The 12,744-nt window shown below is 43.3% G+C and overlaps 1 protein-coding gene across 7 annotated transcripts in view; it reads right to left on the bottom strand.

Moving 5' to 3' along the window:
• The window catches only part of foxp2 (forkhead box P2), a 102,107-nt gene that overhangs the window by 35,973 nt on the left and 53,390 nt on the right, over positions 1–12,744 (bottom strand). For all 7 annotated transcript variants that reach the window (XM_026147617.1, XM_026147621.1, XM_026147620.1 and 4 more), the window contains one exon: positions 3,052–3,141. In XM_026147617.1, the coding sequence (XP_026003402.1) occupies positions 3,052–3,141 (90 nt within the window). The remainder of the gene's footprint in view (positions 1–3,051; positions 3,142–12,744) is intronic.

Below are 12,744 nucleotides of genomic sequence, written 5' to 3' on the forward strand. Positions count from 1 at the left end.
GCTCTCAGATTTTGCATGATTTAGAACTGGACGTTAAGTAGCAGGAGGTGGGGTCGGGGCGGGTGGATGCCATCCAACACAGTCACTTGCAAGGGTTTGGGGTCATTCTGGCTATTTTACACGTGGCTCCTGAAGCAATCATGATAGGAGTGAGGAGTTTATTTGAGATGTCTGGTGGATGGTGAGCCAAAACCTGCACCCAGCAGGTGTTACACTAACAGAGCTCTGCTCTGTTTCTTATCGATAATGATCAATAGGGCCGCTAACAAACACGTTCTGAACAAAGTCATTTCGGGCAATGTAAAACTTTAAGCAACTGTCGCTGTGCTTGTGTTTGTGCAGGCTGTGCGTAGATGCATGGTGCGAGCGAAACAACTGTCAGATTCATAGGCCTCTGTAATCCTCTCCGCCTCTCCTTGTCCGCGTTTCTTTATTTGTATTCCAAATGTCAGTGTATAAATGCCTTTCAGAGAGGGGGGGGGGGCTGGTATTGGCATAGAGAAGAGGAGAGCGAGGGGAGACAGGAGCAGAGACGAGAGGGTGTTGTGTGCCTTAGGAGAGCCGTGTAAGCAGAGGCAGGGGATTTACAGGAAGAAATAGGTGTTTATTGAGTGCTCCCGTGGGCTTACTGTGTAATAATAGACCTGTCACATTACGCAAATGTGGAAAAGCAGCTTGTGTGAGTGTGTTTTTGTGTGTGTGTGTTTTTGGGGCTGTTTTATTATTATTATTTTTTTTTTTTTCACCCGTACATGTGAATTTGTGTGCATGTGAACGCTAGAGCTGTTTGCCTCCGCATCATCAACTTCTGAGAAGCAGCGACAAGCAAGCGGATAGAATTAGTCAGGCGAGAGCCTTTAGCCGCTAATACGAGTAATTAAAACTGCAAGCCGAGGCACTTAGATGCTTGTGTACTAAATAATTTACATGCCGTGATCTATGGATCATTTCTCGCTCTTAAATACCAAAGATGGAGAACAAGAAGCAGAGGATTTATCAGTATCTCTGCCATAAGCAGGATGTCATGGTAATATTAATCCTTTTCCCACTTTCTGCTGTGCTAATCATACAAGGGGATCAATCCGCGTGATTCCTCTAGTGGAAAACATGTAGCTTGATTGCCAGTGACTCTTATCTAGCAGTGAAGCTAATAAAATATTGCGCTGCAGCACCCACTGCGGCCTCATAATCCAGGTAAATAATGCAGCTTTATTGAGTAAACTCCCTCAAGACAAGAACACAAAAAAATGTGGCATGAGACGAGAGACAATAAAAAAAGCAAAACAAAAAAAAAAAAGCATTTTAATCAAGTAAGAGTTTCTACCGCTTTATACTGATATTTGCACAAAGGAGTAATACAGTTAAAATGTCATTTGAAATGAGTGGATTCAAGCAAAAGCACATCCACCGCTGGAAAAAAGAAAAAAAAGAGAAAACAATCTGGGGCCAGAATGCACTGAGCCCTGTTTGTGCATCACTGGGTGAGCTGGCAGCAGCGCCTCTCCTGTGACAGTCTGCTGAATGGAAACTTTTTGGAACAAAGAGGTGAGGATGTTAATAAAAGCTGGATCAACAAATAGATTAGCTGGGAGCCGAGGACAGGCCGATCGGCAGGGCCCTCTGATTCATATTGATTCATATCGTCAACGAGTCAAGAATGGAGTAAGCAAATGTAAATATTCAATATTTACCATCTGCTGGTGTTATTAGAGGCAGGGGCTTGGACGTGGGCTGACGGTTACGATGCACCCACACAACTCTCTCGTTCAATATTGTTCTTCATGCTATGTACTGTACTTGGTGACTGTGCAGGCATTTGCAGATCAGATTCCCATTTGTTTCAATTTACTCAGTTTGGCATACATTTACTCAAACGGAGAAATCCAACAATAAGCTTATTCTTGATGAACCCCCTTTGCCACAGCTAAATATAGAAATATATAGTAGAATAAATAAACATGCCACTGCAAGAGAATATACTGATAATATTAATGCTTTTGATGAGCCCCAGTCAAATTATTTCAAGGAAGGGAAGACTTAGTCCTTGCCAACCTTATCTCTCAGCCAGTACGTAATTAGGCACACAGGGGTGTGACTCCAATTGAAGGTGTCGCCATTGTTAGACTCTGTGAAAATATCAACGGGTGAGGTTAACGCCAATTTCCCTGTTATTAATGAAATGCACAGAGCTCCTAATGAGGTAAACCATTGCTCCTTGATAGTACTTATTAGCCGAGTGGAGGGCATAAACTCCCACACTTCAATTTCAAACGGCTAAAAATAAATTAAATTTAAAAAAAAAAATCCTCTAATAAAAACACAGAGCAGATGTCAAGGGGCCTTACATAATTTCAAGCAGAAACGGTCTAGTTGACTGAATGAAACAAGTTGCTGGTGTGAGAAAAGTGTTAAGAGTAGGAAGACGGAGGACTGAAAGGACTGTTAATGTATATATGTGCGAGTGTGGCGTCAGCGCGAAACTGCGCACGCGTGTGTGTGTTTGTGTGTGTGCGCATCTGTGTACAAGAGTGACCTTTTTCAAAATCACTGGCATCAGATATAGACAGCTCTACAAATCAATAAGGTAAATTAGCGTTGAAAAGTGGAAATGAGAGGAAGTTAAAATTAGCTGTCTGTGTAACCCACTATCCAGGCTGACGTGGCTTTCAAATAATAACTAGCCTCTGAATTTTCTTGTGTCAACAGCATTATGGATCCAGTGTAGAAAAGCCAATTTGTCATTGTACCACATAACCTTGGGATATACTTGTGGTGTATTTGTACAGTTTCATGCATCACATACTCGAAAACAGGCAAAGGGCCTACAGATGAAACAATGCTCCTTGAGATCTGCCTCTGTTGTGTTTCTCTCGCGTCTGTGTGACGCTTCAGCTTCCCGGGGACCCGCTTGTCCAGACTTTAAGATTCCAATGACGGGCCCAAGGATTGCGTTGGCAAATCAAACACACTTTGTGCAACAGAGGAAATCTTCTTTTCGGGGGAGCATGTATTATGGATGGACTTAAGAGATTAGACAGGGAGCTGCTTTACCTGCAGTGGACGCTGCTTGTCCTGACTCTTTGGAGATTTCAGGCCACTGCCTGGCTGCTGCAAGAGTAATTGCCTCGCTGCTTGTAGAGCCTGGGAAGAAAAAAACACAAGACAAAAGACAGTGTTAAAAAAAGAGAAAGAAATAGAGAGAGAGAGAGAAAGAAAGAAAGGTGCAGAGGAAAATAAACTATTAGATTTCCTAAAGCTGACAGTAGAGATAATTCAAATTTTCGCAGATGAAAACAGTCATCTCTGAGCGAAAGGCCTGTCAAATATCACCTCTTTCATTGTGACGTGGTTAACACTATGATATGTTTTAGTAACAATTCACAGAGCTGTGAGCAAGGATAAATACAGTTTGTCTAAAGCAACCCTGAAGAAGAGGGTGGGGAAGAGGGTGAGGCGGTGGGCAGGAGAAAAAAAAAGGCAGAGTAGAATTGACCTGTCTAGTGTGTGCTCAACTGAAATACCCACTTCTCTCTGCAAATTACTACCACATTTGCATATTCATAATATCAATTTGAAGTAGAGGCAGCACCATGTGAAGTGTCCCTGGGAGCTGTAATTAAAGTTGACAAAATCAACATCAGATTACATTTAGAGTGAATTAACTAGCAGCCCAGGTTTTACACTATGCATTAAGGGTGCTTATGCGCAGCGGATGGGTGATAGATAGAAAGATGAATAGATCGGTAGAGGACGAGAGGCCTTTCCCTGCCTGATGAAATTAGTTCGCAGCTGTTTACACATGACATGAAAAATTAGAAAAATCCTATTTGTAAATTGCGAAATTTGTCATCAACACCCTTTGATGTGTTTGCCATACATCGATATGATAGGAATCAGAGAGACTGCTGGGATATGGCGTAATTTATTTCTCTAGGGTTTGATGGGATTACAGACACCCACCCCCCGCCTGCTTGTGTGCGCTGAATGCGTGCGACGAGCAAGCACCAGCTTCACAGGTAACGGCGGCAGCTGGGCTAGCAGCTTCACTCAAATTCTTCAAGAGCAGATGGATGAAAGAGCCTGGCAGAAAAGAACATTGTGCACAGCTGCTGCTACTACTGCTGCTGCTCCACACAAGCGTGTACCTTGTATTGTTCAGGCCCATGAGCATCAAGTGGGAGTGGAGAGAGGGAGGGGGGGGCACATGCACACAAAACAACAACTTCACAGGTGTTTGGCTTTTTTGATGAAAAAAGAAGGGGACGAGGAGGAGGAGAAGCAAGAAATGGGGTGGGGGGGGGGAGTAAAACTCAGATGGAGAGTGACACTTCCTCAGGAATCAGGGATGCTCATTTTATTTTCCAGCGCTTGCCAGTATCCATGACAACAGCTGCCTTGACAGGGCGTGCATATGGTGCAGCTCTGCCAGCTGGTGGGAACAATGTTTGAACTAGTACATTGAGATCCTGAGCAAACAGGAGGAGGAGGCAGGAGAGAGAGAGGAAAAAAAAAGTTGCCCCATCTTAACCCCTTTGGGAATGCAGACAACCCCCTCGATCAATTATGAAAAGACAGAACTGGAGGGGGGGGGGGATTGTAAAGGTGGAGGTGGTGCTGGTGGTGGTGTGGGGGTTCTGTCTGGCTGCTCAGGAGGAGCCAGGCTTTCTGGACTGAAGTAAACAAACACATTACACTGGCACTGGGTCCTAACTGCATTGATCTGTCTCCTTGGTAAGATGAGCCTAGTTGCCATTGCTTTGTGTGTGTGTGTATGTGTGTGTGCATGTGTGCATGTGACATCTGTAAACTGAGCCTTGGCCTTTCTTAGGAACACACACTAAAATGCACATTAACACCTGCAGCATGCAGGCACAGACAGCCACATAAAGTTTTGTTGACAAACTGGATGTGAAATCAAACACTGCTTGACTCTCTTTTTCCTGAAAGACAACACAAATTCTCTGAATGCAGCCAATCACATCGCTAATTAAAAACACAGGGCCTAATTAATCTCGCCATGATTGGTGAATCAAAGTAATTATCAGGCTTATTGAGTCCTGCACACAGTAGTTAGAGGGAAGGCTGCTTGATGAGTGCAGCTCAAGGTATCTGTCAGGGGGAAATGTTTATCTGTGTGCGAATCAATAATGACTCGCTGTGTTATACCCAAAGTCAAGAGAGCCACTCAATATATTTCACACGGTCACGAGTACAAAGACAGAGATGTTTTTAACTGCGCTTCCAATATCCACGCCGAGTAAATACCGAGGGAGGTGCAGGCGTGAGAGGTGACGCATGGGGGTGAAGCGGAGAGATCAACTACACCAGGCTTATTAGAAAAGAAGTCTGCTCAGACTGCATAAAGAGTCCCTCTCCAAACATAACACAGACCTTATCAACACCGGCCAAACTTTTCCAGAGTGGTTTGTCATGTCTCAAACTGTCTGTCACCTCTTCCGTGGAAGTGGGGTTAGCTATTTTTCAGAGAGCCTGTGATGGTGTGGAAGGCAAGGGAGGAATAAAAGTCCCGTCCCCTCACTTTCGTCGGCTCTGAGTATTCTGCCATTACAGTAAAAAGCACCAATTTGTGCCACCCACTTCCCACTCCACAGAGATGGTAAAGCTGAAGCCCATCTCAAAGCACGAAAAAGCACCAAATGCCAAGGAAAGTCATCAAAAGTTTGCTGAAGAGCTGCTGGAGCGGACAAAAACACAGACGAGTACAGACGCACCGTCTATTTAACCTGGGTTGCTATGCACAAAAAAATGACATCCCCAGTCTATTAATGCACACATTGTATAAACAGCACAATGTGACACATTCTTCAGAATGAGAGCGCTAGCCAGACAGAGAGGGAGAGAGAGCCAGGGCCTGCTATATAAATAACAAGGCACTCAGAGGCATATTTGATGTTGATATCCATCACTGAGGTTGGAAAAAAAATAAGGAGGAGGGAAAATAACACAGAGCAACCGAGACCGCGACACGGGGATCCTTATGAAAATAAGATTCAGCCCAAATGGATCTGGTGTAATTGGTTTCAGATAGTGAGGTCAGGAGAAAGGCGATACAGGCAACTATTATGCGAAATGAACAGAGAAACAAGAATGTTTACACAGGCATTCCTCTTCTACATTAATAGGCATGCAGAGATCACCGGCGAGGAAGAAAAGGAGAGAGTGAGAAGGGGCTGACAGAAGGAAGGCGAGAGAGAGAAAACTGAAAATAAAAAACCTCATCCATTCACCCCTCACCTACAACTACCCCCCCAGTCTCCTAGCTCTATACAGAACTACAGTTCTATACAGAACTGGGTAATAAGCTACAGCCATCATAGCACACCTTTGTAAGGAGCATGCAAAGATCTTAAACAAGCATGAAATACATTAGGAGGCCCTGTAATACTGGGCCAAACCATTACGAATCTCCAGATTGCTTATTGCATGTGGTGGTGGGAGAAGGGTGGGGAGTGGGAACAAAAAAAAAAAGTCATCCACTAAGAATGCCACTTTTTCAAATCCACCTGGAGACTGCACAATACGCAGCCATGACATTGGAATTGGATATATTTGAAGGGCTGTGACATTGTGTTTGGACAGTGTAGATCACTTCCTGGCTCCAGTCACATAGGGAGTTGTTGTTATTAGGGGGATATAGCCAATATTGGAATGATGACACAGGGATGAAATAAGCTAGCCTCAACAGGTACTTATTTACAGCGCCCAAGCCTTGACAGGATGTTTGCATGTTCCAGACAGTAGCTGTAAATAGTTGTTGATCAGTACGGAACAGGATTGCATCATAATAACACAGCCTTTCTGTGGTGTGCGGAACAGATGTTATGTGCGTATGCATGTGTGTGTATGTGTGTGTGTGTTGTAGGGAGTAAAAGGGCTGCTGTTCAACACTCGACTGTCGGCCAGAACAACTCCAGTCACGCTGACAGCTTTGACAACTCTCACACATACACTCTTGATGCATACGCACACACAGTACTGCACCAGCAGGCTTATCTATCTGCTTTCAGGGAACACATACACAAGAGCGAGGTGGGGGGGGGGTGGGGGTGTTTGTGGGGAGGGTGTGTGTGTGCAGAAAAAGAAAAAGTATGACTCTTTATCAAGCTAGAGGGAGTCACATGCCATGGAAAACAAGGCACAAACAGTTTAAGCTGAACAAACAAACATGGCTGATTGGACTGAGGCAGCTGGCCCGCTGGCAGGGAAGATATGCGCTGACACTCCATACCAAAATATTTACACCCTATCTCCTTATATAAGTGGATTCAGGGCAGATGGATGGATGGATATGGATTTGGAGGGGCTGGCTGGAGAGGATAGACAAATGAGAGGAGAAGGGAAACAGGATAAGATGTCCCATACAATGTTTGAATGCAAAAGTGGGGCCCGGAGTTTGTGAAAACAAGCAAAGTGCGACCAGAGAACAGCACAGGGTTTCCATGCAAGAACAGGCATAGCTTTGAGATTACAGAAACCCTTTTGAAGTTGAAGCTGAATTAAACTGAGCGCGAGTTTATTCAGGCGGGCCACAAAATCAAGCTCAGCTGCAGTCCTGGAAGCTCATCGTAATGCAGGAGCTGCTGAAGATCCCATCAGCTAATTCAAGTGCTATCCCCACATCAATTAATGGATCAGCTGATACTGTTTCCAGCATACAGTTGTTCCACATCTGCAAGCCACTTTGCAATCCACTTCCCTTTCATTTCAGCATGTCCGTTGTCACTGATGCCAGCTCTGCTCTGCTACTTACCACCTGTCTTTTCTTGCATGTTCATTTAGTGGCAAAGAGGGCCCAGAACAGACACAAAGAGGTTCTTTTGACCACAGAAGCTATGGCCGATAAATCAAAGCAAAGGCAACAAGGCAACGAAATTCCACAAGCAAGGGTGAGAACACTGTGAAACTTTCTCTACCACATTAATGCATTTGGTATCAATTTTAAGCCTGGTGTGTGTAAGATCACAGTACACAGATGCTGCTGATACCACTCGCCTTAAGTAACTCAGTCACAGGAGTTGAAAGGCTCTCTTCATAAAAGGTCAGGATTGATGACAGTGCCTCGGTGCATCAACCATAGCTCCAGATTCTGTTCTCTTATCACCTCCACAAAAAGCCCAAACAGAGCAAAACACACAGCTGGTTTTAGTCAACTCCGCCTGGTTGAGTGGTTGGATAGAAACTAAAAAATGATGACTTCTTTTGACTGCAGATAGCAGCATGCAGAGTTAATGGAGGTGTTTGGATCTGCAAGCTGCATTTTTAAAAAGTTATAGAAACCTATGGGTGAAATCTTAGAAAGAAAGAGTAGAGAAAAGGGGAAGAATGGAGAAAGTATGAATTTGGAAAGTATGTAGGAGTAATGAGCATTTTAATGTATGAGCCAATAAATCAACAGTCTGAAGTGAAAAAGGGACCGGGAGAGAGAAAGGGAGGGAGAGGTCCATGGAGAATCTGCTTGGGCCTCAGGACAGAGGTAAAGCTATCCAGCAGAACAATGGGCTTCTGTGTCCCACTCTGCTACCTCTATCTCAATATTTTCAGCAACTTCAGCTTCCTCTGTCTATATACAGCGATATTTAGCCGAAAATAGAAATTAGATCGGTTTGTTGTGTTACTTATGTCTAAAACTTATATTGACTGCTTGTACTGTTCATTTCCTTATCGCCTATTTGCTGCACTTTGAATTCAAGTCAAACTCCTTTCTCTCTCGCCTCCCTCCGCCTGCTCATATCACATTGTTCATTTCTTCTTCTCATCTTTTCTTTCTCCGCCCTCTCTCACCTCTTGTTTATTGATTCTCTAGATTAAGAATTCTTAGGATAGAGGATTGTAACACACAAGCATCAAATTATTTTTGGGTGTGCTTATTTGCCTTTCCCTTGCATCTATTTGGCCTGTGTCTGTAGACAATTATGCCTACCCAGCCCCAGACTCAGGTGCTAATAATGAAGGACAAATAGAATCGTATGTGTAAACTTCTCCCACTGATGAAAATTTATATTAACTTTCTACCACAGTAAACAGAGCTGCATAGCTACACCGTCCCGGGAGGATTGACGAGATGAATTTGCTCGCTCCTACCCCAGGAAGAAGGCTCGCACTGGAGCGACGAGCGCGAACGGTAGGAGGGGCGCGGGGGTGTCTAAAGCTCCATTGTGTAACCTCACGCTTATTTTTCCACCAACAAAGACAAAACGCGGGTCTGTTTTGCCCATCACAGATAAAGTGTGCGTGTTTATGGCTGAAAGTTGAAGAGTGCATATGCACCGATGTGTCTGCTGAGACACTCTGAGGCCCGTGCCAGCAATAACAAGAGAGCACAGCCTGCTGTCGCTCACTGCAACCACTAACAGTCGCTAACATCCTACCTCCTGCTGGTGTCACTGTAGATATTCTGTGCAAGTACAATGGTGTATCTGTTCTAGCAAAGGACGGCAGTAGTTTTTCTACTTTCAGGCTATAGATCTTTTTTTTTTTTTACCTGAACCACAAAAGTAATCACAATAAGCATAGCTGCTCCTCGACTTTATAATTTCTTACTTTTTCCAAATCATATAGAGATAATAACTGCTTCTATCCATTGTCTCAGTGCACCTCTTCCATGCTTCATCACCATTGAAACACAATTTACCCACACAATGTACCTGCTTTCCTTGTGCTGTTTCTCAGCCGGTGGCTTGTCTTTAGTGTGACCTGTGCTGTACAACTCCATTTAGATAAGATGACAGCAGGACCATTCAGCAAAGGTCTTTATCTACTGCTGTTCCAAGGGAAGTCCTTTAGAGCCTGACAACAGCAAACCTCCACAATACACTATCACAAAGAGCAAGAAAAATAGAGACGGACACAGAGAGGAGAAACTGGGAACGTATTTGTGTGAGTTGAGCAAGACAGAGGTGTGTGTGTTTGAAAATGACACAATTTGTGTGAGGTCAAATCTTCTCTTTGCAAAAGCAAGCCTGGAATTAGCTATAGCTTTTATTCTCTGTTTCTCCCACCGCATTAACATTGCAAAACACCATGTTCATATGCTGCCATAGAAAGGTCAGGAACAAATTAGAGCTCACAGCCAATCAATAAAAAGTTGTTCCGAGTGACCCTTTTTATTTTGTGAAGAAACATTTCAATTGGTCTCTTCCAGGATGGCAATGTCTCTATACAAGGGATCACTTAGAGGTTTGGGAAGAATGAAAATAATATGAATCATATGCTATTGGCTTTGTGGTCATTACATCTCAGCACCACCACCATCAAAAACATCAAATGAGGTGAATATCATTTGGAAGAATGGAGTTCCAGAGGCTTGGTGAATCTATGCCAAGTTGCTTTGAAGCTGTTCTGGCTTTAAGATGCTTTTTCCTTTAATTTGTCACCCGTCTCTACATGGAATAGCTCTTTTTGCGCCTGATTTCATTCTCAGGTGATTATGGCTCGTCTACTGTTCACAGTTCCCGGCAAGTAGAGTTCACACAGCTGGATGAATAACTGATATGTAATGTGGCATTCAGGCCAGCCATAGTTCATTTGGAAAAGGTGCTGAGCTGGGTGAAAAAAACTGGAACTATGGGAAAAAGACCCCAATTGCTTAGACCCAGTTTCTTAAAAGTAGTATGCTGATTATCCAGAACATGTTGTATATACATTATATTAAAAATAGAAGTATTCACCTTTTGCTTACTGCAGCTATTAAGGAAGCAAAAGCACACTCTTTTATATAAATAAATAAACAACCAGAGGTGATTAGTAAATAATCAGCACCCTGCAAAATGCAGACACCAGAAAGGATCAGCGTGTTGACACAAATGTGTGAGTCTGTGCACTGTACATAAGATGCATGTGCACAAACAAAGTCCAGGAGCATAAGAGTAAATAAAAGGTTAGGTAAACCCCAGCACACCTCAGCTGGAGCATCCCTGGTAGGTAAACTGCATTTAAGTGCATTCCTCTCCCATTATACCACTGATAAAAATACCAAGTCAAAGCTCACACAAAACAATCATTAGGGAAAACAGGAAAGCTACTGAGTAGCAGTGCCCTACACCCTTCATGCCAAGGAAAACTCATTTAAATTGGGGTGATATCATTTAGAATCCTCAGTATTTGTTTGTGAGTGTGCATAAGCAACTCAAGCCTTAAGTGCATCTGTATAAGACCCCCGTCTTGGGGGCTCTGTTGTTGCAGGTCAATAGTATAAGTGTCTGTCTGTCTCATCCTGGAGAGCTCAGGTTAAGTGTCGAGTCTAAGTGTTGCTCTCTCCTGGCGTCATCGAAAGAGAGCACCCTGACCTTAGTGAATGAACTCATCTCACCCACACATACGGCAAATTTTCCAGCCAATTCAAGCAATTATTTTGCGTATAGATAGCAATCACAAAACAGCATATAAATTACTTTGCGTGTGTGGCCTTAGATAATCCGTTGCAATGATTTTTACGTACGTCTTTTTTGCCCAACCGAATTCAATCCAATTTTCCTTCCACTAAAGCAAAGGAGCACAGACTTTTAATAGCCATTTGTACACGTTTATGTGACTACTTGGTCTTGCCATTAGCCCCCTGTCTCCTCATCCAGGCTTGCTCTCCATTGAGGGCAATGTATCTTTCAGTGAATGCCTCACTTCCCCGAAAGATCAGCTCAATAAATAGCCGCTGCATCTGCCTATGGAAGGGCAATGGATCACCTTCACTCCCCCTGTTCTTTCTCTCAATCTCTTTTCTTATGTAACACCTATCTTGTCCTGCACTCCTTCTCCTCCTCTCTTTCTTTCCTCCGATCTGCATTGTACCTCGGCGGTTGCCTTGTGAATATTCCAATTACAGCAATGTGTGTTTGACCTTTAAGTGAGCAGCAGAAGATATAGTTATCTGCCTTCCACTCAGACACCCAGCGTCTATCAATCAGTAATCCACCCTCCAGCCCCCACCACCCTCACTAGAACAGGCTACTAGACTCAGCTGGGTCTGGAGAAATGTGTGTGTGTGCACCCATGTGTGTGTGTGTGAAAACTGAGAAAGAGATGGAGAGAGGGAGCTATCATGGGCACAAACTGTGACAGGGGTGAGGTAGACAAAGAGGCTTGGAAAGCTTTACTGATAAAAAAAAAATGTTAAAAAAAATGCACAAGGTTTGTGCTTGAGTACATAAATGTATACCACACAAACAGACTCACACAAGAAAGAAAGAAAGAGATGTTAAACACTTTTTTTCTTTAATCTGCCAACAGCCTGACTGGGCCTTACTTCCATAAACAAAGACTTTTCCAGCATCCTATATCACGCTTCTAAGAACAAGCAAGCGTGAGCAGAATCATACTTCTTTAGTTTCATTCTTGTGCCCACCCTTTTTCCAAAAGGCTAATCTACATCTTTCATTGAATCAAGAATGGAAATTCACAAGAAATGCTTCTTTTTCAATTTCATGCTGAAGTAGCTCAAGTTAGTGGATGTAATTTCTCCTAACAAGAAAATTTATCACTCTGTCGCACTCTTAGTCTGGTGACTATGTGAGAACAGGGCCTCCGTTTTGCTTTTCTTTTTTTCCCCCTCTCTGGGCTTTGATAAATGTGCCAAAAGCATGATCATTCCCTTCATAGCACTCCATACAAGGACAGAACAATTACAGTGGGTATTAAATAAATAAAACCTATGGCTAAAATTTGTATGAAAGATAAATGACATAATTTAAGACTTTGATAAAAACCTTACAAAATTAAGTAAGGGCTAAG

This window comes from Astatotilapia calliptera, chromosome 17 (assembly GCF_900246225.1).
Source record: "Astatotilapia calliptera chromosome 17, fAstCal1.2, whole genome shotgun sequence".
Taxonomy (NCBI): Eukaryota; Metazoa; Chordata; class Actinopteri; order Cichliformes; family Cichlidae; genus Astatotilapia; species Astatotilapia calliptera.